The sequence below is a fragment of the Ptiloglossa arizonensis genome, chromosome 4, assembly GCF_051014685.1.
Source record: "Ptiloglossa arizonensis isolate GNS036 chromosome 4, iyPtiAriz1_principal, whole genome shotgun sequence".
NCBI classification, from domain to species: Eukaryota; Metazoa; Arthropoda; class Insecta; order Hymenoptera; family Colletidae; genus Ptiloglossa; species Ptiloglossa arizonensis.
Window position 1 is genome coordinate 23,413,539 of NC_135051.1, and position 25,726 is coordinate 23,439,264.

The 25,726-nt window shown below is 44.6% G+C and overlaps 2 protein-coding genes across 3 annotated transcripts in view; one reads left to right on the forward strand and one right to left on the reverse strand.

The window, feature by feature from the left end:
• Positions 1-997: 997 nt before the first annotated feature.
• LOC143146430 (mediator of RNA polymerase II transcription subunit 20-like) overlaps positions 998-25,726 on the forward strand; it is a 182,650-nt gene continuing 157,921 nt past the window's right edge. The window contains exons 1-2 of the mRNA XM_076310739.1: positions 998-1,175; positions 1,465-1,607. Coding sequence (XP_076166854.1) covers positions 1,162-1,175; positions 1,465-1,607 — 157 coding nt within the window. The 5' untranslated portion in view covers positions 998-1,161. The remainder of the gene's footprint in view (positions 1,176-1,464; positions 1,608-25,726) is intronic.
• Positions 9,686-25,726, reverse strand: part of LOC143146428 (facilitated trehalose transporter Tret1-2 homolog) — a 150,711-nt gene continuing 134,670 nt past the window's right edge. For both annotated transcript variants that reach the window (XM_076310734.1, XM_076310735.1), the window contains 7 exons: positions 25,019-25,120; positions 14,469-14,602; positions 12,588-12,834; positions 11,679-11,963; positions 11,302-11,554; positions 10,834-11,174; positions 9,686-9,953 (listed from right to left, as the gene is read on the reverse strand). In XM_076310734.1, the coding sequence (XP_076166849.1) occupies positions 9,816-9,953; positions 10,834-11,174; positions 11,302-11,554; positions 11,679-11,963; positions 12,588-12,834; positions 14,469-14,602; positions 25,019-25,120 (1,500 nt within the window). In that variant the 3' untranslated portion in view covers positions 9,686-9,815. The remainder of the gene's footprint in view (positions 9,954-10,833; positions 11,175-11,301; positions 11,555-11,678; positions 11,964-12,587; positions 12,835-14,468; positions 14,603-25,018; positions 25,121-25,726) is intronic.

Sequence of the window (25,726 nt, forward strand, 5' to 3'; positions counted from 1 at the left end):
TTGAAAGTATTGCATCGCCATCTCTTATGAGAAATGAAATTATACTCGATAGATTTCCCGTTATCGATATGGTTTCATTTTGCGATGATTGAGTTGCGCGTGCAATGCCATCTCTTGCACGAGTTCTGAAACCATTTAAAGATATTGAGACTTCATTTTACGAAACGTTGAAGATATTAAGTATTTAAATCAGTTTTATTCGCGAAAGAAGGACTACACACCGTTTAAAATGCCGCACAGATTTATATTCACTATCAAAAGTAATTTCAACACAAAGTTACAGAGTAGATCTATTTAGCAGCCAACAAAAATGTGTCAAGACTGCAGTCGAAATAGAAATAAACGTTTTATCTCACGGTAATTGGTGTCACACGAGCTAAAATACCGACCCTGTAAGTTAACAGAGCTCACGATCGTCCATTTCATTTCCGTAACACTTCCAACATTATTGAGTGGAATAAGATTAGATAAGAATTATAACTAAATATACCCACAGTTCTGTATTAAACTTTGTACCTTTGTTTGATTATTTTTTCCTTACATTATGAGACTTCTTCCTTACATTATTTTCCTTACGTATAATGGAATAAGAGTCTGAGAATAAATGGAACTTTTAAAATGTTATTAAATCATCATGGAAGCTTTAACTTTGAAAATATTTTTAGATTGATAAATTTTATATAACTACAGAGGATACACAGGGCTAATTTGTTTAGGTTTACTACCCTTACCAATATTAGTGGTTCGGTTGAATATAGTTCCTACATTAAATGCGTTCAAACAGAGATGGCGCCACGAGACCAATAATATTCTACGAGATCGATATTCCGGATCGCAGGAGTTCAATTCACGTAAGTTTATTCTGTATTTCGTCTGTGATATCAACCTCCGTAAAATGAAACACCTATTTTGTATCCTGTCTCAATTTTTAAATTAAATCACACACGATATATTTCGTCTGGAATTAAATCCATAAAATATTCTCCCTGTATCATAGAGGTCGTCAGTTTTTGTCCACGCAGCGCCATCCATCGTGAGAGAGTGTAATTAAATCACAACACCGGGAACGCGTTTAAGTGACGCGCGTTCTTTCCTTTTGACAAGTGTTCTGTGTTGTGTGTGCGTCCCGGCGTGTTGTGCCGAAAAAACACCCTCAAAAATATGGGTGTCACAGTGTAAGTAATTTTATAATCAAAAACATTTATCGTAATCTTTCGCATGATTTGCGCGATCGCGGCTGTTTCATTTTGCGTACTGTATGCGCTTATTCACATTCTTGACGTTTGGAGGTTATGTAGGACGCTTGGCACATGTTTGAAGCGAAAAACCTACTACAATAGTTTCGTTAAATCGTTTCGATTGTTCGTGTTTCTTTAAAACGATATTGTCAATTGTTTGCATTTCGATTTGTTAAGTTCAAATACTCGTTACCCTTTCGTGACCGTCATTTTGTATATTTCTCAGGTTGCAACAGTACCCGATGATAGAAAATAGAACTGGTCCGCAAACGATCGAGTTTTTAACGAAGAGAGTCGTTGCCCTCGGTGCAGTTCAAACCGGCCAATTTCTCGTGGACTGTGAAACCTACGTGTCAGTGCCGCAATTAGGTGAGTGTTTCCACATTTTGAAATTGAATTTTCGGAACGTTGCTTTCCACATCGGGTGCGGCGTAGTACAATCTCTTGAACACAGATGGCTGTGATTGTACGTTACGAAAAAGAAATTCGATCGAAATAATGAAATCGAACCTAACGAACCAACGTCGTATTTGGACGTGTAAATACTTGATTTAAATCTTCGTACACGTTACGGAAGTACACGTTACTTTTTGGAAGTGGTTAATTTGGGTAGAGGGATGTAAATAATAAAATCGATTGTTGTTTGACGATTATATCTGGTTTCTTTTGGCATTTACGTAGGTGTATATGGATTTCTATACAAACACGCAATAGTTTGGTTCCGCCGAAGGTCGTTTAGCGATCGTATATCCAGTTCATTACTTCTAGAGAGGTACAAACGCAGACGCTAACGAATTATGACTTAAGTACATACTTATGCGTAACATAAATTACACGGTGCATCCGTTTGGGAAGTGCACGTCTCTTTTACTGCGGATTTCGCGCCACCGTATCGGCAGGATTGTTTTGTGCTCCTTGGTATTTCATCGATCGATTATTCGTTCAACAGTTGGTTCATCGCAGTCTGTATCGATCTCGTTTACTTTCAGCAGTGACAACGTTTAAGCAATCCGATTCGTTTACTGTTTTACAAATGATCAAAGATTTCGACGCGTCCCGGCACGTGGACACGTACTGATGGTAGATGGCGCGGCTACGTTTAATATGATCGGAGGAAACCGTTAACGTCCGTAAGGTTTTCTAGGAGAAGCCTAATTTGAATCGAAGGATCACGAATTTTTCTTCAGAGTCGTATTTTACATTCCCCTATCGCGTAGTGTGTTCGCGTCACGAGCAAAGATTACGATATATCATCGTACGGTAGTCATTGAAACGTACGCTCAGCTGCTATATTCGCGAGTCAATCGCTTTCATTTCGTTCGATTTTCACGCGTCCATCGACCGGCGCGACGACTGCGCGCGAAAGTAAACACGTTTACTCTGTTAAGGTACAAACGAACTACATCTAAGCGTCATTACAAAAATATTAAATCTAGCAAGCGAAGCTAGGCGCGACCTTTTTAGGTTAGGTCAGATATATGTATATATATATATTTTTTTTTTGTTTCCACATATGTGTATATATATATATATATGTATATGTGTGTATGTATATATTTATAGTACTGTATATAATCTTAATGTACGCAGCTTTTGGAAAATACGTTCTCGGAATATTCTCTTCTCGATTAGCGTATCTACAACGTTTGAACATCCCTCTTCGGTGACGGCCAGCGCTTCCTTCGAGTGTCCCATTATTGTCGTTAACTTGTAAATAATTCGCGTTAAATTATTGTCGATAAATAGAAGACATAATTATGCATGTGTATAGCCTACTCGGCAGGTCGTGGCGTTTTTAATGCCCGGGTGTTCACCATTTTTCCTTTTTCAACGATCGAAACTTATCATACTAATTTTTCACCAATTGTACATTCTTTTTCCATTTCTCAACGCCGAGTTAACACCCACTCATTCGCGCGATACGTTGAATTTTCCAAGCTTCGGCGACTTCCATTCTCTCCGGGAAGATACACACACGAATACGCACACCTAAAAGCGACTTTCCGTTGTCCTTACCTCGATATATGTATATACACAAACGTGCACGCGCGCACACGCTACACAGAATTTTTACAAACACGCATATCAACGCGCGTGTGATGCGGGCCACGGAATAATTTTCCCGATCGTTTTTCTCTCTTTTTTTCTTTTACTTTTATTTTTTATTTACACTTCTCGAATACAAAATTTTGATTTTTAATATTACCATCGAATTCAAATTCCCTGTGGAATTCACGAAATTGCTTCTCCCAATGAAATCACCAACGTTTCACGCGGTTCAAGTTTTTCCGATCCGTTAATTTATTTCAACGAATAAATTCCTCTATTGCACCGTGCCCCATTGTTGTCAATTTATCGCCGGGAGCGAACGAAATTAATTAGAAATTCCAGAATCGTTGCGTTTCGAAATTTTTCGCTCTCTCGGCGAATTTTTCTCCAAGGGGAGGGTGGGCGAGAAACCCCACCCACCGGGCGGGGAGGGACCCCGCCCACCGGGGAGGAGGACCTCCGCCCACCGCCCATCACCACGGCCTGCATCAAACAATTTACAGATCATCGATCGATCGCGCAACTACGCGTGCAGTAATATGAATTATATCTGACTTTCGACTCGCTAATCGCTACGCCTATGATTATAATAAACCTTCAATTCACGAGAGTGCGCAGTGCAGATTTTTTGTTACAATTTTTTTTTTTCTTTTCTTTTCTTTTCGTTTCCTCGTTGGTTAACTTAGCTACTTAGTCGAAAGAAGGGGCGTTCCGATTAGGTTAGGAAAAAGGTCGCTACGTAGAACAGGCGTTCGGTGAGATTTTTCGCGATCCATCTTCGACGATAGATCTTTAGAAGACACTACATATACTTTTGTTCGGCGCAGTATACTAAAGAAAACGAGATAGTCATTACGATGGTCGAAGAATCTTTCTGTACAGTTGTATATATAGAATCCTGGAGTATTTTCTCTCTCTCTCTCTCTCTCTCTCTCTCTCATACACTCTCACTTACTCTACGTGCACTCGTTTCACGAGCATTGCACCTGCGCTAACTTAATTGTAGAATTTATTATTCAATACTGCGTCCAAGCCCTTGAGCATTGTAAGATTCATTTAGATATGGGAGTCGAAGGTGCTGCCCTCTTCTGCGCTTCGTAGACAGCGAAAACTATTGTAGAGGTCTCTGTTAGCTCTGGAGATATGTTTAATTTAATTTAATTTTTTTTTCTTTTGTTTTTTGTTCACTCATTACGATCGAGTTTTGTACGTTTGCAAGATCGAACGTAGGATAGAATAGAATTAATTCGAACAGGAACAAGAAAGACGTGGATTTTTGTTTCTCGGTTCGATAGTATTTTTCAGATTGTTCGCTGTCCACGAAGCTGGTGTTCACTGTTCACGGTTTAAGTACACAATTTTTCTTATTCTTATTTTTTTTTTCTTTTTTTTTTCGTTCGATCCTATACATCGCAGAATGAGCACGCTTCGTTAGAATATCGGATATGGCAGGGGATATGACTCACGGGGGTTGTAAATGATTCACATGATGTAAGAAGTCCTGCCGTTAGACTGCACGGAAAAAAATATTATCGACTCGAGGTTTTTTCGTCGAAAGAAACGCAGTTCGTTGATTTCTCTTTTTTCTTCCTTTCTTTCTTTTTTTTTTCTTCTTTCGTTCGCTTCTCCTTCTCCCGCCGAAAATCAAAATAAACGAACCGTTGATCGCGCGACAAAGTATGTATATATATATCGTTGATATGCTAAATTCGACATCCCCTGATCTCGGGCGCTTAATTTAATTACAATTGGACTCACGATTCGACGATGTGGGTAGAAAAATATCAGAACGATCGGAACCGATACGACTTCGAATTGATTCTCGATTGGCGAGCTCCGCTCGGTTTTATGTACACCCGTTTCCCCACCCGCCCCGGTCTACGAAACAAGCGTGATTCGTGAAAAATATTTTCGTCCGTGAAGACTAGGCGCTCGATCACAGATGCAGACATCGTTTTTTCCGCGAAGTCGACGCTGACGTTCTACAAACTATATAAAAATACAAAATACAAATGCCGTTTTTTTTTTTTTCGTTTTTTTTTTTCATCATCATCATCATCATCATCATCTTCGTCATCTCCGAATACCTACCCCCCGCAACTCCTAAGAGACGCGCGACTCCTCTCTCAAACTCGAGATTGGATGGTATCATTGCACGAATGGTTACGCTATACGAACGCTTATACCGACGAGAATTGTAAAAAATTGCGTGACCGTCGGCGGCAGCCGGATCTCAAAGCGTCGAGAGAGGTTAAACCTCGATACATGTACAGAGTGTCTCGGAAACGGTTAACCGATGAGAAACCGGAGTAACCGTTCCACGTCGTTGTTTAGAATATATATCTCGAGTATCTCGAACGTGTCTTCTCTATTTTGTTCTTTGAAGGTCACTTCAAGGTCACTTTGAGGTCATCTCGTATTTATTTTTGCAAAGGAACCCTGTACATTTTTAACGTGCTCGTCCCATGTGGCGGTGCAACGCAAGAAAAATATTTTCAAGACCTTCGAATTATTCCAAGGTCAACCAAAATGTTCGTTAACGTTACATTGTTCTCGAAAAGTAAAATAATCTCTCTGTGATCTTCGATCATTGGAAGACCAACCGATGTTTCTCGTTATGTTAAGTATTCCGTTGATAGGAATTTACACTGACTTTGAAACGACCTTGAAACAAATAATACGAAAATTCTAATAGGAAAACGATATCGGCTGTATTTACATTGGCCGTGATTTATTAATATTGGTTACCACGTATTTTTGTACCATTTAACAATTAATGCGACGTCGTTTGTGAGACACTCTGTATATTTGGATCACCAGGGAAAGAAAATTGTTTCGTTCGAGACACGACTGCCCTCGACGTTACAAAAAAGACGATTCCACGGGTTTGGCAATGGCTAAGTAGTATTGTCGCAAAGTTTGTTCATCGGTGTCGCGTAGTCCGAACAGGAACGCGTTCGTACGGACACCCCGTGTGTATACAATGTACAACGATAATCGATTTACACAATAGGTACTTAGTATGAAAGATAGTACGCGTGTATATATATATATGTATGTATATGTATAGTATCTACAATTAATATTGTCATCATTAAGTCAATGGCCCCCCGCGCTAAGTCCTTAGAACGAGGCCCCGAGTGTGTTCATACTTGTTCATACTTCTGCGTTCTTCATCAGCGGGAGCGTGACGTTAACTCCTCGTTAATTGTCACCGAAACGTTTACAGTTATTTGGGCGTCGACCGAATAACTAATGCGAAATCAAATTTTTTAGTCCGTCAGATTTTCACGACAGTGTCACCAATGGATCGGCGAGGCTCTCCCGATGAAAACGAGTACAAACACGACCATATTCGAACTATTTTTGATTACACACGATTTAAAGATTTTCGAAAATCGTTCGGGCAACGTGCAATTAAAAATGTTCCGAATATGGCCGTGTTTGTACTCATTTTCATCGGGAAGATCTCGCCAATCCGTTGACGACACTCTCGTCGCAATATAACGCAACAAATAAAAATATTAATTTTAATTCGCGGATGAAACTCGATCCCGCACTCGCCTCGACCGCGTCGAATAAATAACGGCGCGGATGACTCGGTTACTTTATGTGCGACAATTAAGCGGGGGTTACTGTACGCCTGCCATGTGTATTGCGCATGCACAGATAGCGTCGAATCGGTGAAAAAATAACGAACGTTCCTGCGACCGTTCCACGCGTTCGCCGACTGAATAGAAAACAGCCGCGCCGTACGCGGGACAGAAATTACCATTATTTCCCCATCAATTCACCGCGAACGCTGAACCAGCGTTCGAGATCACCGCCGAGAACAACGTTTCCAGCGTGCGTCGTACTTGCAGGTCCCAATTACGACCAAACTAACCTCTAAATTTAATACGCGTAGGTCAGTCGTTACGCTTGAAAGAACGAGAAGTTGGTTTCCGGAAGAAGTGAAATCTGCTTCGATGCTATCCATATATCCTCTAGGAGTTTCTTTTTTTTTCTTCGTCTCTTTATTCATTCATATATATATATATATTTTTTTGTTTGTTTGTTTTCATTTATGCTGTGTATATTGTCGCGACTCGAGACTCGAAGACGTTACCGTGGAAATATCGTATATCACTGTGAGACTTTTAACGCGAGTTAATTAAACGTCGACGATCATCGACGAACCAGTCTATCGAGCCTATTCTAATGTACGTACTACTGTTTCCTTCCATTCCTCTCATCGTGTATTTACATGCACGCGGGCATTTCGCGGTGCGCGTACGTCTACTTGTAGTTTGCGTGCTCTCTGAGAAGGCACGTTGCACGGAAGAGTGTTTCCTTTGTTCCGACGAGATCCTTTCGAGCAGTTCGCAGGAATTTCGCGAGACGGTGTAACACGACCAGCGTGGCCAGAAAAGTAAGTTCAGTCCCATGTGCGAGGAGTAAGCAGTACGAGTGGAGTAGGTGAAATAACGGGTGTACCTAGTGCATTGGTATACTAGGTATAAACTATACACCTAAATATAATAGAAACACCCGTTACTTCTCCCACTCCGGTCATTCTGTATTCCCCCACTCCAGCCATACTGTCTTCCCCCACTCCAGCCATACTGTCTTCCCCCACTCCAGCCATACTGTCTTCCCCCACTCCAGCCATACTGTCTTCCCCTACTGCAGCTATACAGTCTTCCCCCACTCCAGCCATACTTTGTTCCCCCACGCTGGCCATATCGTCTTCCCCCACTCCGCTCGTACTATATTCCCCCACTCCTCACGCATGGGATTCAGATAATTTTTCTGGTTACGCTGAACACGACGGTTACTCCGGAAAATAACGTTACCGGTTAATTCGACGCGCGGGTATTTGGTCAAAATATCGATTCGACGTTTCAAGGCAGATACGAAGATCGCTAACGCGAACCGAGTGGCGCGATTCAGTCGTGTCCTCTAAGCGGGGTGCGACTCGCCCGACCTCGCTTCGCGATCGCGTTGTGCGAGCTAAAACACTGGTCGCGGAAACACCGATTATGAAACATCTCGCCCGCGCTGTTACGAGTTATCTAACGTCGTCTAAATGCTACATCGTATAAATTGTACCATTTTTCGATTACACGGATACAAGTCTTTAGAATGTCGAGTATTCGAAGAACACGGTTGAGAGAAGGGGATTTCGCGGGACACGGTCGATCGTGACCCGTGTACCGGTCAGAGGTCGTTAAGTATTATTACGAACCCGAGAACATCGTTTCAATAAAAAATCGAGAAGGAACATAGTAGCCTAAATGTGTCAGCTAATGAGATCTCGTCCCGGTCAGAAATCAATGTGCGATCACCACGACGTCGCAAAGAAACAGTAGCAAGATTCAGGACATCACCGAATGCTCCCTGCGATCCCGTACAACAATGGATCCTCTAACCCTTCGAAGGAACATCTTAAAATCCAAACGTGTACTAACTCCTCAATGGATCGCGAGCCGCAGCGGATGAACGACGATCGTTAGACAAGCTGTCGACCCAGTCGTTCCTCGTGCATCACAAGTAACACGTTTTGTAGTAGATGAAGGCGACCATGTCCTTCCCGAATGTCCTGCACTCTCTCTCGTAGTGTACCTGACCGGGCTCGTACCTTGCACCCTGGGTGTACTTGTCCAGCCTGGACAGGCTCCTGTAGAGTCTCAGATAGTCGTCCTCTAGTTGTTCCTCGCGACGTCGACGGTAGTTGTCCTCCGTCCTCCAGTCTCTGAAGCCAGGTGACTGCAGAGAGCCCACGCTCGACTCACGGATCCTATCGTCCAACTCCAGGTCAGAGAGGTCCTGCATGCTCTTGGGATAACAGCGACGCGACTCCAGAGAACCTGGCTGATCCCTGAAATCGATGGCTCTGCTTCGTCTGGGCAGGGTCGAGCTGTAGAGTCTCTCGCCCCTTGCGTGGCCAACGCCGTTCCTCAGGATCGGCTTGGTGGCGCTCAGATCACCGAAACCGTCTCTCCAGGTGTGTCTGTCCTCGTACGTGGCCACATGGTCACGTCTCCTGTCCCTGCGCGGCTGTGTCCTCCCATCGGTGATCCTCTCCTGGGGATAGGTACTCGGATAGATGGTTCGCTCGCGATGGTTCCTCTCCGTTCGAGTGCCACGTTGACGATTCACCTCGTGTGGGTCTCCTCGGTCTGTAGATCGAGCTGGGAACCGATAATCGGTCCTGATCACGTCACCGTTGCTTCTGCGGCCGGTGAGGTTGCTTCTGACGGTCTCGTCGGTGGAACATCGATCCGTGAAGAAACCACGGGACTGCATGAAGCTCTCGACGTTCCTACCGATCCTGTTCGTCTTCTCTGCGAAGATGTTGCAGTAGTCGGACAACTTTCGATGACTGCTTCGGTTGGCCGACGTCTGACAGGACGTTGTCGGCACGTCGGTGGCTGGATTCCCGTTGTAGAGATCCCGCGGATCGTGTTGATTGGGATAAGCTCCACCTGGCAGGGGCTTGTTGGCCTTTTCCAGATTCGACAGGCCTCCTGTCAGTGAGGCCTTATACTACCGAGCTTGGGCGTAGTCCGGGTTCATCTCGTCCAGTTGCTTCCCTTTCGTCTCCGGGACGCAGCATACCACGAAGCACAATCCGCAGACCGCCACCGCCGCGTAGAACCAGAAGGCCCCGTGTAGCCCGAACGTCTGCAACAAATCGTCCCATGACAATTATTCTCCGATTCATTGATCCTCTCGGGTTTAGCACAATTACATAACTCGTGTAGGCCGGAATAGCGGTTCGTGTATTGAAACCAGCGGGGCAGCGCTGTTCGAGCGGGACCTAGTGAGACCTATGGGGTTCTCCAGCTCCCCCCTGGACGCAACGCTAACTCGTATGTCATTTCTGACAACGTAGAGGCGGGCGTTCGAGGAGCCTCCTACGCTGAACAGCGTTGCCCTAGGGTATGGAAGTACTGGAACTAAGACTATTACGATGATTAAATACTCGTATAGTCGAGGAGGTAATGACTAAACACCTGGACAGTATATTTGTTCAAGTGTCACGGTGGTCGTCGAGATTCAGACGCTCGACTGGATATGATAATCTGATATTTAGATGCTTCAATACTGTGTCGATCGTATACGAAACTGCTTGACCAGGTACTATGGTTGTTGATCAGTACGTCGAGATACCTGATCAAGTACTATTCGACTGACAATGCATATAGTATGGTACTTAATCAGATATTACTCGATCTACAATATTCCCAGAAGGGTAATAGGTATTATTTGGGCAAGTTGGAATCCCAGGTACTGTCACAGTTAAAAATTCAAAAGTAACAGATAGTATACGGTATCTCATCAGGCATTCTGTAGATCCAAATCCAAAGCACTCGATCTCCACGATCTGACACTGAAGCATTCGTCAACGTTTCTGTGACACGAGGCACAATAACAAGGTACCGAAATATTTACGCGTTTAGGTGATACAGAGTGAATAGGGTCGCTAGAATGCCGGATATCGATATCCAGTTCGATGTTTCGGGAGGGTTGTTTCCATTGTCTGGACTTTAGTATGTCTCACCTGCTGAAAGTCCATGAAGAGTTTAATCCCAACGAACGCGCAGAAGTAGCTAAAGCTCGTGCTGATGCTCGAGCCGAGGCCGCGATACTCCAGGGGGAAGAGCTCGCCAATCAATAACCACGAAATTGGCGATATGCCCAGAGCCAGAGCTGTCGTGAAGACGAGCACGCAGAGCAACGGTATCCAGTCGTGCTGGCCGACAACCGCGTTGTCTGGATAGCCCAGATTTTGCGTCTGCGACATATAGTAGGCGTAGCTGCCGAAACCTGCCAACGCCAATGACATGAACACGGTACTGGCGATCAGAAGCGGCAGCCGGCCCACGATATCGATCAGGAATCCTGAGAACACACGGAGCGGACTTTAAACGTTTCGATCGTCGAAACGAAAATCGTTATCGATTTTTAAATCAACCAAGACATTACGATCGTTCTTTCGATCGATACTGTACCCTCATTGACACCGTACCTGACAACAGAGAAGCCAATAGTTGTACGAAACCGATCGCAATGGTCGCTCCATGTGGATTCATGCCGCCCAGTGTTTGTCGAAATATAATCACCGCGTAGTAATTGAAAGCGTTAGCTCCGGAGAACCTCTGGAAGAACATCAAACCGCACGTTATGGCGATGGGCTTGTACAGCCTGGGTGTGAACATGCTGTTCTTGAACGTGAGCTCGTACTTCTTCGCCCTGGATGCCAGAATGTTCGTCTTGATCACCTGCAACCGAGATGTGCATTCGTGAAGGACACTTTCGTTTGTTGCGTTACATAAAAGACACTTTCGTTCTTGGTCGTAAAGGGGATACTGGGGTCCGGTTCGATGGTAGTCGAGAGAACATTACCTGCAGCTCGTGTCGTATATCGACGTGATCCCCCCGCAACCACTGCAAACTGTTGGCTGCCTCGTCGTCTTTGCCATTCAGAACGAGGTACGACGGTGTCTCGGGTATAAAGAGGGTCCCCAAAAAGAGCATCGACGGCGCCACAGCCACCAGCAGTGCACTTTGTCGCCAGTTCATGTACGTGCCCGCTATGTACGACAATAACACGCCGACGTGACCGAGCACCTTCAGCATCGCCGATAGGCAGCCTCTGATACCCGGCATCGAGATTTCTGATATGTACACCTGAGCCGTGGGGAGAAATCGAGCGTCAAAGATTCGTTGCAAAAGACTTCATCGATAAACCCACGGTTCCGTAGGAAATGTCGACGGGGGAAATATTTATAGCGAGACGGAGATAAGAGGTTTTAGAGAACGTTGTAGGAAATTGAGATGCGCCATCATATCGAACGATATAAGATTCGTTTAAAAATGCTAAGGTTTCTTCGTTTACACTCGTAACAGAATTTACGTTAGGGTTATATACGAGACGTTAACCTGTTATCGAGTTCTGGACTAAAATGTTTCACGAATCTCAAACAAGTGACTCTACTGTCGAGTTCTGGGTTAGGTCTGGGTAAAAATATCGAATCCCAAATAATTGACCGTATCGAGATTTTTTTTCGTCCACTTGTGAATGTACATTTATGTCCCCAAAGTTCCCAACTTAATAGTCTTCGTAAAGTATGTATTCGTATTAATAGATATTATGGATTTCTAAATTTGCTCTTCTATAATTTTAGAAACAATATTGCGCAAGTGTTAACCTCCTACGACGATTCTGTAGAATTATTCGGTATTTTTGGTTACTTTGTTAACCCCGTAACTAAGTGGATAGTGCCCAGCTGAAACGATTCTTTGGTACGTTACCTGAGCGACCATGGTGATGACCGAACAGCAAAGGCCTCCGATGAAGCTGGTGACATAGACCAGTTCCACGCAAGGCGCGATACCGGTGAAGATCCAAACCGCGGCTAGAGGCAACGATGTAGCTCGAAGTGCCAATCGACGACCTCTTCTCATTATCCAATTGCCGATCATAGCGCCGAACCACGCGCCAAGCATCGACAGAGACGCTACCCACGAGGCTTCTTGTTGCGTCACCGAGAAAGCCGACCTGGGACAAATGGCAATACGATTACGGATGACAGGGACCGTGTAACGTAATGCTGGAACCTAATCGTTCCCTAATACTGGCCCGCCTTGTCTACGAGGATGGCCACGATTAAGCTGGCGAGTACGATCGATCGTTCCGCGCGTACAATCGATCTTCGTAACCGGTTCAAGGATAGCTTACGTTCGTTATACTACGTCGGAGAATACGTACCACTACGTCTATGGAGGATTCAGGCTTATGGTCGCGCGTGAACGATGGATGTGCTTGCTGATCGGATCAGCCAAGGAGAAGATAGAATCGGGAAATATGAATTTAGTCGGTTCTCGTTGTACGGTACGTTAACCCCTTAGCTAGAACCGCTATGCACGTGGGTGTCTATTTCTTGGTTCTGATCTTGCAAATCTTCGACTAAGATTGTAAATTCTCTATACGTTTCCGACACCGGCATTCTGTTTTGTCACGGGGGACATCCCTACCCACCTTTCACTATTCCTTACTCGCATCTCTAATATATAAAAAGGCTAGGATTACCAGCTGTCAAATTATACCCACTGTTGGGATATCTTAGCTCTCTACCCACCTTTCACTATTTATAACTCACATTTCTAATATGTAAAAAGTTTAGGGATATCAGCTATCAAATTTTAGCCACTGTTAGGTTGTCTCAGCTCCCTACCCACCTTTCACTATTTCTAACTCGCATTCCTAATGTGTAAAAAGTTTAGGGATATCAACTATCAAATTGTAGCCAGTGTTAGGTCGTCACAGCTCCCTACCTACCTTTCACTATTTCTAACTCACATTCCCAATATATAAAAAGTTTAAAGATATCAGCTATCAAATTTTAGCCACTGTTAGGTCGTCTCACCTTCCTACCCACCTTTCACTAATTCTCACTCGCATCCCTAATCTATAAAACGTCTAGGTGTACCAGTTATTAAATTACACCCACTGTCATGTTGTCTCCGAACTCTCGACAACCTGTAAACGTTCCAATACTCGAAAGAATACCGAGAGTTACGTAACCGATACTGGTAGACATTTTTCGGCACCCGTGTATCCTCTGTGGGAACAAGACAAGATACTGACTCGATTGAAAACATTCGAGAGTAGTCCACGATAAGTTTATTCCAATCTGGTAAATTCAGAAACAAATCGCCGCTCGTAAATCTCGTCGTTACGTAAAGAAATCGTACCGCGAATATTACACGCGTGGTATAACTAATGAGCGTGGTTTGTTGTTACTTTATGTAGCGTGCTTCTTTTGCAGCGGGCGCGATAAACCGAACCACTATCGCTGGAGAAAGTGTGCGACACCGTTCGAAAAGAAACGGGGCGGCTGTTAATGCATTTGTTAAGCGAATTATCTAAGATATTCGCCCCCTCCGCTTTATTACCGCGGTCAGACGCGAGGATAAGGGGGTGGGGGGAGAGAGAATATCTCGTGGCATTTATTTAATTTGCTTATCTGCGAACCGACACTAATCGTTACCGGACACGACACGTATAACCTACAATTACTCACGAAGTTTCACCTTTGCTGCACACGCTGCGCCTGTTACACCGCTGCTGGTTATTTCTTAACGCGTGCCGGGCAAAGTTTACAACCGTCGCGCGTGGCGTGTGAGACTTACCAGGTGTCGTTGTTCGAAGATTGGTAAAGGTGAGGGGGTTGGTTGTCCAGAATGGAGTCCAAGGCCGGCGAGGTGTAACCCTTTGCCAGACCCGAGGACAGTGTTCCCATCGACAGCGCCAAGGTGGCTAACACCTGAAAACGAAATCACTTGTATCGGGGATCGGTGGAGAAACAACATCGGGATCGAATTGCTTGAAAGCGGGGAAGGTGGAGATCTTGTCTCGCGATTAATTGCCAACTTTTCAAATTTCACAGTAACATTTTAGGCACGAGAGTTCTTGAGACACTTTGTAAAAATATGCAAGGAAAGTATAAATTGTTTGTAAAATATTAAAGAAAGCAATCTTCGTTATCCCTAGATTAGGGATAAAAATATTTGCCGTTGAAAAAATGGCAAAAAAAATCAATTCTTTTTATCATCAAACTGATCAACCCTCCTGATGGCAAGTATCGCAGAAGGGGGAACCGAGGAATCGCGAATTGGTTCATGAAAGAAAGGAAAGAAATGGAAAACGAAAAAAAGAATCTTTTTTATCTCCCAACTGAACAGACCCCACCTATCGACGAGTGTGTAACGTAAAATGTGAAAGGTAATAAAAAAATGAATCCTTTTAATCTTCAAATTGGGCAGACACCCCCTAATGGGTTAGGTCTGGGTTAGGAAGATCAAGGGGTTCGCGTAAGAGAACCGCGAATTCGTTCATCGGCAAATATACGAACGCTGTGTATATCGTACGAGCTCGCATACTGCGGCTTGCAACCGCCGGACAAATTGTTGGCCGCAAATTGAAAGCCCGTGCTCTCGACCCTTCGCGAGGAATACTAAACATCTCGCGCAGCCCGGACCCGGTGTATGCATCTCCGCAACGATCGTTCCCCGTTGCACGTGGTGCAACGGGCGCACGTATACCGCCGCGTGACAATGGTCGGGTGCTCGAGTTCCCCTGTATGTAGCGGAACTGCCGATTTTACGGTCGCGCGGAGCCGAAATTACGGAACGATGGAATTTCGCGCGGTGGAACGCGAGAAACGTTGTTGCAAACCGAGGCCTCGGCCTCGCGCATCGTCGAGCCTTTTCGATGACAGACGAGACGCGTTTCGAGAGCCAGCCAGATATACCCCTTTTTCCGTTCTGGTTCCCGTGAAACGCGTACGACGGTATTCTACGATGGCTGACGGTATGCACGTAACAAAAACCGTCCTCGTGGCTGGCATCCACCCCGGGCTGGCGTCTCTGTTGTACACTTGGCCGTAGCACTGTTTGGATTTGCGGAGACAAACGACACAAGGGACCCAACGACGTGAGATTAGTTTTCCGGGTATGGATCAACCGTGGACGAACTTATTCCCATTATTCCATGGAACCGGGCTCTAGTTTTCGTTGGGTTTTCGCGAGGAATGTCGGCTAGGAGGTCTACGCGCTCAAACGTACGTGTATTTATATATCCTTGATGCTGTCGTACGTATGTACACACAGCGGTGTATTCTTGGTGGTAGGCATATAGCGAGGTACTCGAGGCACGCTCAATCGGTATTGAAACCGCCAAATGTGTTTTCGCCGTATACGGGCGCGGAAACTTGCCACGCCTACGTCTTTGGTACGCCCTGGATCCTCGTGTTGTCGCGCAGTACTCCAAAAAGAGTACGGAAATCGTAGCTCGGGGTTCTCGACTTCCTACGTGCAAGTGCGCCACTGTCTTCGCTGTCACCTTTATTACACGACACCGCTGCAATTCTCCACGACGATGAGACACAAATCTGGGGCTGTACCTATCGGGTGTCACGACGCCTGAGGTCGTCCTGACAGGTGTTACGACTCCTGGGGTGGACTGTATCGGATGTCTTGGCTCCTGGTCTCCTTTGTACCAGGTGTTGCGACTCCTGTGGTCCTCTGGATCAGGTGTCAGGGTTTCTAGGATCGTCGGTGTTAATTGTTACGATTGCTATAGTGATCTGATCAAGTGTTAGAATTCCTAGAGTCGTCCGCAATTCTTAAAGTCGGCTATAATCGAATAAGGTAACTTGTCATGACTCCTAAGGACTCTTAGGATTGTTTCATTAAACGTTACAAGTTCTAGGTTACACCCAATCAAGTGTTACGATTCTTAGAGTCGTCCGATCAGATGTCACAACTCCCAGAGTCGTCTGCATCGAATGTCACGAATCCTGAAGTCATGTGTACCAAGTGTTACAACTCCTAGAGTCGTCAGACCAGGTGTAACAACTCCCAGAGTCATCTAATTAGACGTCCCAACTCCTAGAGTCATCCACATCAAAGTTACAATTTCCAGTGTCACCTAATCGGCTGTTCCAACTCCTAGAGTCACCCAGTCAGGTGTTGGACCCCCAATGGTCTCCTGACCTGGTGTTAAAACACCTAGTCACGTCCCCATCGAATGTTACAACTCCCACAGTCGAGTGTCTCGATCGTCCCGATTGCTGGAATCGTTCGTATCAAGTGCCACGACCCCTTGGGTCACCTGTACCCGATGTAACAATTCCCAGGGTAGTCTGTATCCTACATCAGCACTTCTGGGGTCATCCACATCAAAGTTACAATTTCCAGTGTCACCTAATCGGCTGTTCCAACTCCTAGAGTCACCCAGTCAGGTGTTGGACCCCCAATGGTCTCCTGACCTGGTGTTAAAACACCTAGTCACGTCCCCATCGAATGTTACGGCTCCCACAGTCGAGTGTCTCGATCGTCCCGACTGCTAGGATCGTTCGTCTCAGGTGTCACGACCCCTTGGGTCACCTGTACCCGATGTAACAATTCCCAGGGTAGTCTGTATCCTGCATCATCACTTCTGGGGTCATCGGTATCAAATTTCTCGGGCCCGTGGTTATCCGTATCCGGTGTCGAGTCCCTCGTATCCACTCGCCACTCTCACGTGGTGATCCGTATCGTGTTTCACGAGTCTCGAATCATCGGTATCGGGCCTGGTGGGTCCACAATAATCTTCATCGAGTCCGAGGAATCTCCCCGATCGATCCAGGTGCCCGTTACGCCCATCCGTACGCGTTCGAACGCCTCTGAGGATTTCGCAAGGATGTCTACTCTGAGCACGAGTCTCGCACACTCGAGTTCAGCTTTTTGCGCTCGAAAACCAACCGTGGCTACCGGCATCCACTCTGTTATCTCGATTCGCTCGCTTCCAGCTCGGTATCCGTGTCAGATGAACGAGAGAAATAGAGATGACATCAACCAACATCCAGTGCAAACAATCTAGGCGATAATATTCGTGTCGAGGTTCGAGGTTTCCTCAGTTCCCGTTCGCCGTGAGAATTTTTACCGAAATGCTCGTCGTGCACGTATGTCGGTCAGACGAGTGAAGCATTATTTACGAGCGGTAATAGCGGATAATGCAAGGTGTGCCTGCAATTATTGTGCAATAAGCGGGAACGTGTCGCGACCGGGTTGCTTCGCGCGAAATACATTACCGCGCTTAAAGATCGCGAGATAAACGGATTAATTCCACGCGAAAGAGAGCAAAATTGACACGATATTGAATCACGGGACGGGGTAAATTGAATTTCGGTACGGTACATTATATTGGCCACCGGTCTCCAAAGTAACTGCTAGGTTACGCAAGTCGCGAGCTCGCGGAAAAACGGGATACATTCTCGGGATCGTGGTCTTCGATATGTTTTATTTGTGCAAAGCGTTTCACGAAACACCGAGATAATTTCAGAGACGAATTACGAATAAAGAGAGAGAGAGAGAGAAAGAAAAATGTTCACGGGAAGAAAATTTATGCCGTTCGACTTTTCCAACCAGTGTCTCGATAATGTTCCCCGTATACCGAGACGGATTACTCAATTTCATTCAGATATTTCTACGTTCGAGATATCGAGCATGATCTTGCATACTGTTCGTTGTAAATCATTTCCATTTAACAGCGACTGCATGTGCGTTCAATATCGCCGGTGATATTTTTCCATCGAGATGTACGATATAAAAGGGCTTGTAATTTGCAAATGAGGGTGGATGGAACACATGTTTGTACGAATATTTTCTCTTCTTTTTTTTTTATGATTATTTCTGTGCGTTTAATTCACCGTGGATGTCGTGTATGTGTATTTTATACGAGCAGGATAGCAAGAGACACTGCCCCAGATTATGTTACCTAATATCTTAGACACGGAGCATCGTGGAGCTCTTCTAATAAATCTTTCATGCCGAACGCTGGAAGGCTGCAACTGGGCCGAAAAAGTCGCAGAAAAATTGCGAATGCGTCGCGTATACACGGTGCAGCTTTCCCGCGGAATCCGTAAAGCCGTGTCGCTCGCACCTGTTGTAAAATTCTGTCGATATTTCATATTAAACTCCGGCCCGCACACGCGACACGCGCACGCGGACGTCCGTTCTCCTGTCGTGCATATACAGTGTGCCCCGCGATAAACGGTGCCGGAGAAACAGATAATTCTACGCGCAAAAACAAATCGAAAATGTGCAAAAAGTTATCTACTTCTCAGGGCTCCGTTTTCGAGAAAATCGAGTTCGAAGTTACTCAACACAAAACTTGGATTAACTACCAGCGTTGAATATATTTTTCCACTTAAAAAACCTCGAGTAATCTCACTACACTTGATCTTCGATAAATCGCGCTCCGTTGCACCGATTAAAAATGAAAAAAACTTGGATTCTTGGACACTTTACAGAATAAAAACTTGTATAACATTCGTTAAATCTTCACCAAACCGTGATCAATGAACAGGAAAATTTTTCCCGATTAAAACGAGCCCAAACACGACCTCGTTCGAGGATACAAAAAAATTTCCAAAATTCAAAATAATTATTCAAAATGATCGGAACATGGTCGTGTTTGTACTCGTTTTCATCGGGAGAACCTCGCGAATTCGTGAAAGACGCTGTCTTAAATATATAACGAAGGTAAATACACAAAATTGTATTCGATAGAATTTTATTACCCAAATTTAATTTTTAAAAAATTGTCCTCGGATAGAGACAAATTAAAGCTACTATATTTCACGTGTTCGGTTTATTTCTGCGCGTGTTTCTCGCGTCACGAATTCCAGGACACCCTGTATGCACGGTTGGTAAAAAACGCAGGCAACTCGAGGCTGGCCCTGTTACAGTTTTCCTACGTTGGGTCGGTGGAATTTTAAAAGACACTCGCGGCGCCGATCCCACGTAAATTTGCATAGACTTTCAATATTTCGCTCCCACCGACGGCAGACGCGGACGAACTTATTATGCGCGATTAAACATGTCGCCTGGCTGACCTTTCCGCTGCGAGACGGCCCGCTCGCGTCGATCTATCGTACGCGAACAATAATGCGTGGGTCGCCGGCCGCTTTCCAATCGGCGAGCTTTTTGCCTGCCTGATCTGATCTCGCGGAAACTGTAACACGCTACCTGGGGAGCGACCTCGCGCGAGCAACTGATTGTCGAACAATGACGCGTGGTCGTCTAGCGCTTTCCGAATCGGCCATTTGTCCGTTCGTTATCAGGAAGCTGCGTTTGACGATTGAATCAGCGGCCTATATCCATCTTCGAAGTCGTCTCTCTCGAAAACGAAGCGCTCTATGAAAAAAAAAAAATATTTTTTCTACCTTCCGAACCGGATTAAAAATTTATTCTACCTTTCGAATCGAATTAAAAATTTATTCTACCTTTCGAACCGGATTAAAAACACGGAATCGAACCTTGACAATATAGAAACACTTTTGGCACGCTCTCTGGAACAGACTTAACACTGGATTTACCAACCAGTCAAAATGACTAGTTGCAACTGCTTTCGTAACAAAATTTACTTTAAATTTACTTTAAATTCCATGGCATGTTTTCTAAGGACGTTATGATTTTTATATATGATATTTTATATTTTATATTTTATATTTTATATTTTATATTTTATATTTTATATTTTATATTTTATATTTTATATTTTATATTTTATATTTTATATTTTATATTTTATATTTTATATTTTTATCGTGTCGAGTAACATCGAAAAACTTTTCAATATTTCTTTTCTTTTTTTTTTTTATTTCCCACACTGTGCAATTGTTTCTCGTACTCAAAATCAACGCCAACGCGAGAAGGTAACGACCTGGCTCGCCGATGGTTTGCATACAATATGTTACAAGAGTGCTCAAGGCCACGCCAGATGCATCAGACGAACGTAAATGCATTTGCTCCTCTTCGAGTGAGAGGGAAACGATTCCCCGTATATTTGTCTTGCGGAGTTACTTGAATACAAACCCTGACAACCGGCATGAAGAAGTAGCGACATGAGTCATCGGGCGGTTTACGCCATCTGACAACCACGAGGTTGTTGTAAACCACCAATGGGCCGCGTTTGCACCGAAACAGCATTGCGTCCAACCGGTGACCCGGCCCGAACGCGTTAACCCTTTTGATGCTGACTTCGAATGTAACGCGCGCGACGTTTGCGGAGTGTTTACAGTCGTAGCACGTTGAGCATGTCCGTCATACGTCCATGCGTGTCTCTGACACGGGATGAATAGGTTCGTCCATTGTACCGAATTACGGCTACGATTAACCCTAGGAAGACTATAACCACGGATCATCGTGATACACCCAGAGGGTGGAGAAAGAGGACTCGAGATACGTACGTTGAAAAGGGATCTTCCAAAATTACTAATTCATTTTTGGTACATTTTTTTTTTTGAAAAAGGACCTTCCAGAATAATTAATTCATTTTTGATAAATCTTTCTTTTTTTTTGAAAACGGATCTTCCAGAATAATTAATTCATTTTTGGTAAATTATTTTTTTGCTGTATATTATTGCAAATTTATTATATTCACGTAATTGTGGTATTAATAATTTATATGTAGAAGGTAAAGTGAGTTCTGACAGACACTAGGGAATTTTAGTGTAAAAGATTCAATTTATTTAGTTTCTTAATAAGTCGATCTTTCTGAGAAGTTACTGGAAATATTTAAATAATTACACGGGGGGGGGGGGGGGGTTCTAGAGAAATAATCTACCGTATCGTATTTGTGAGAATATAATCATTAATTCAAATATTCATTAACAGGGTTAAATAAAATGGTCATTGTCGTACTTTGGACTTTGAAAAAATCGTAAAAGATTGATTAATAAATATTTTTTGATAACTCTGGAATTATGTAAAGTGGAATAAAAATGGTTCGAACAAATGTTATAGTATCTTCGATTGGATTCCGATGAAACAGTTTGTAACGCTTTATTTGACGCACCCTGTACAGAGCACTGTAAACATTGCGAGCTGTGGTCGTCGTGCGATTTTAAAGCCTTGCAGTGGCTCGACGAGCCGAGCTCGTCAAATAATTTGAATGGGTTGCGGATTAGCAGCTTTAATCGACTGATAAAATTTATTCTCGTTAAATCGAGGTCGATTCTTAACCCTTCCTCTACGACACCCCTTCCCAAAAGTATACATTGTTCGTGGATAGTCTTCAGCGTTTAGGTTTGCCTTATCTCTAAAAATATTGCTCTCGTGAAGATTCTCAGGGAAAAAAACTTGCTGAAAAACCGTACCTAACATTAAGAAAATAAATATGCAAAGGACCCTCGTAGTGAAAAAGTTAAATAATAAAATTCTTAATAAGCTCATTTTAATTAAACATTTAAAAACCCTGTACCTAACTTAACAAAAAAGAAGAAATATACGAAGGACCGTCTTGGCGAAAAAGTTGAATAAATAATTTCTTAATAAACTCATTTCAATTAAACGTTTAAAAATTGTATCTAAATTTAAAGTAAATATACGAAAGAGAATCGTCTTGAATAATTATCTTGGAGACGAATACCAATTTTTAAATATTTTAAACCGGGAGAAATAGTATATTTTGAATGTTTCGTGACGAAGGGTTCCACGTGTCCCACCCCCCGTTTTTCTTTTTTCTGTTTTTTTTTTCCTGGGGTTAAGCCAGAAAATTTCCACCGACGATAATCGGTGCGAGCTTCGCTAGGCGGAAAATCGAATGAAAGACAGCAACGGCGTTGTAACGAAGCGATTCGGTTTCTGCTCGAAGTCCGATAACACGGATACCTAGTTACCGTGCCCCGATGCGATTATCCTCGCCCGTCTAATTGGTGTATAATGGACAATGTCAAAGTTAGAAACAGCACGAACGGATCCCGGTAATTTCAGGTCGGGGCGCAACTCGAACGGGCCACGAACCCCGATTCCGTTTTGATGCATGACCTGCATTTGATAATACTGAAATCTAATTCCTACCAGGGGGCCCGCTAAATGGATTTGTATCGCGCGCGTACGTTTAGTTTGTTCTACCGTGCAAATATTGATGACGCCGTTAGAGCCACCAACGATAATAAAATGGCGTTACGCCACACGATGGGTAACTTTCAACCCCCCCCCCCCCCCCATATCGGTCGTTCACTGATCAAGGAAGATCCAAGCGCAACGAAAGTCGCTTTAAAGTCGCCAGCTGCTCGATTATGCGGTTAATTAATTGTAAAAGTTCCGTCTTCCGTTGTAATTCTTTCGTTCGAGAGGATCGACTAGGAAACTGGAGTCAGGATAAATTTTTCTTCGTTTTTAAGTTTCCACGTATTGCTCGTGACGTCAGCTAACCGAACATAATACCCACCCGATGGTCAGAACGATTTTGGATCGCGGACCGATGCGACTGGACGATTTTTCCTCTTCTCTCGCGAAATTTCACAGTGATTGCTTTTCCTGTGTCTCTCGCGATCCGATTTAGTGGATTATACCATTAACTTCGCGACCGGGACGAGCCTGAATCGCAGGCTGATTATTCTCGCGAAACTCAACAACTGTGGCGCCAGCTAGCGGACTGTGTCGTCACTTCCAAAATGACGAGCCACTTTGGATCACGGACCGACACGACTGGACAATTCTGTTAACGTTTTCCGGATAATTCCACGGTAACCCAATATTTTTTCCGTGCGTATACATTGTCCGTGACGTCACACATACGACTGTATCACATACGATAACGTGGGAACGGATATCGGAACGATTTTCCATTACTGACTCGAATTTTGAATTGCGGACCGATGTGACCGGAGGATTTTTTTCCGATTGTCGCGAAATTCGTCAGTCGTGGCGCCAACTAGCGGACAGTACTGTCACTCCGGATCGCGAACCGACACGACCGGGCAAGTTTTTCCATTTTCTCGAATAATTCCACGGCGATCCATTATTTTCCCCCCGGATCCACGTTCTCCGTAACGTCAGACATGCGAATGTAACGTTGGAACGGATATCGGGGCGATTTTCCATTGCTGACCTATCCATCGGGGCGCATGAAACCTGACGTCCCGTAAAGCTCCGCGAACGTTGCAATAGGGAATCGGGTGAAATGCTCCGTGCAAACAGCACCCGGCGCTGGAACACTGAAAATTCAAGCAAACGATCCACCGGGGAGAGTATGAATTTCCCGGCGCGACGGTGTGTAGGTTTCCCGTGCGTTTCTTCTGGCAGCGGCACGACGTTAAAAGCTCGTTTACGCCAAGCCACGCCGAGAAAGGATGTGCTTGAGTTAGGTCGAAGTTAACCGAGAGAGCCATTAGCTTAAAACTGTTAGCCAGCCCCTAAGCGAAAGGAGAGCGAAGGAGAAAAAGAACCGGTGAACGATGGTGGGGGAAGAGGGTGGAGTGAGGTGGAAGAGCTTCGAAAGTCTTTAGAGTGGCGGTATTATGAAAATGGCTGGTCAGTCCAGGGGCTAGTAAAGTGCACGCCAAGTGCGCACGTGTCTGTACCGGAGCTGGTAGACACGGATACCGGGGGCCAGGTGGTGGGGTGTGGGTGTGGGTGGGAGCTTAAGTCGAAAGACCCGCCTCGGTGCTCGATATGCATTTTAAGCCGGACCACTCAATTAAGCTCGCGGCTATCTTCGGTATTTGCATATCAATATGGACCCGTGCCAAGAAGGAAAGATTCGCTCCGCTCGCTGGATTTGGATTATTCGAGAACTCGCTGGATACACGCGACCCCGTGGATGTAAATCGCGGGGGACCGGGAAATCCAGCCCGTTGCTAATAATCGCGATTGCATCGGATTCGGTTTCGATTCCCCGGATTCGTTTAAGTCTGTTTTTCCAACGACGGGACCGTGTTCAACGTATACCCGGGAAAATCGATCGATTCGATACCTTCTAGGCTTCCCTTGCAATCCCCTCGCGGAATACTTAAACGAATTGTACTTTCATCGTGCCCATCAATCGAACTATTTTTATCTCGAGTCGTGGTACACCGAGAACGAATAAGATAACATGAAATTTTTCTATCGTTCGTTGTATCTTCGCGAGAGTATTACCAATAGATTGCCAAGACTTTCCCGATGAAAATGAGTACCAACACGATACCATTCGGCCGAATTTCAGTATTCGAGCGACACTGTCGCGATCGCCCCCTCCCACCCCCCACTAGACACGTCAAATTAAAAGTAGACGTAACAGGGTCGTGTTTGGACTCATTTTCATTGGGAGAACCTGGACAATCCATCGATATTATTTTCATAAAGATACAATTAAAAATATTTGTAAACGTTACCATCAAGTTGATCAAGATAGCTGTGTTAAATACCTGTGACATGTGCTGAGGTCTCGTCGCCGTCGACGTCATGTGTACCACGGAAGCCCTGGGCATTTTAAAGCTGTTTTCGCCCTCGTCCGGCACGGTTGTTACCTGAAGCAGAAAAAGATACCGATCACGAACCCTCAATGACAGCGCACCCTCTATACAGCATCCATCCATCAAACTTACAAGCAAATTCCCCCTGACCCTTCTCACAAGTCGAATTTTCCCCGGACATTCCTATCGCTGAACTTTGAATATCCACTTTCGACTGGCAATAGATCCCTACCTCCCCTCTCCCCACAGCAGGATTAGTCACAGCTAGTCCAGCCTGCCCCTGTCGCCTAACCATTAGCCCCGTACCCGTTATCTTTCTCCTCCAAAGAACACGCCTAAGTGTCAGCCTCCGGCATTGTTTTCGCTATTTGTACACAGATCGCTGACTGCGATACCTAGTTGCCAATGGTAGCCCGTTACCCTAACCAATCGTCAATCACAACAGTACCGCCCTTAGCACTGGGTAAATGGGACACTTGCTCTGGGCCCCGTACTTATTGCGTTACTCGTACATCTTTATAAACAATTATATATTTACAACTATATTATTTTTCTAGCACGGTCTAAACAAGAACATTAAAAGAGTAATCGGTATTTGGATAGTTTCTGTGTTCAAAATATTCAGTTTGTATTCGGTCACAATTCCAAGGAATCGTAAAC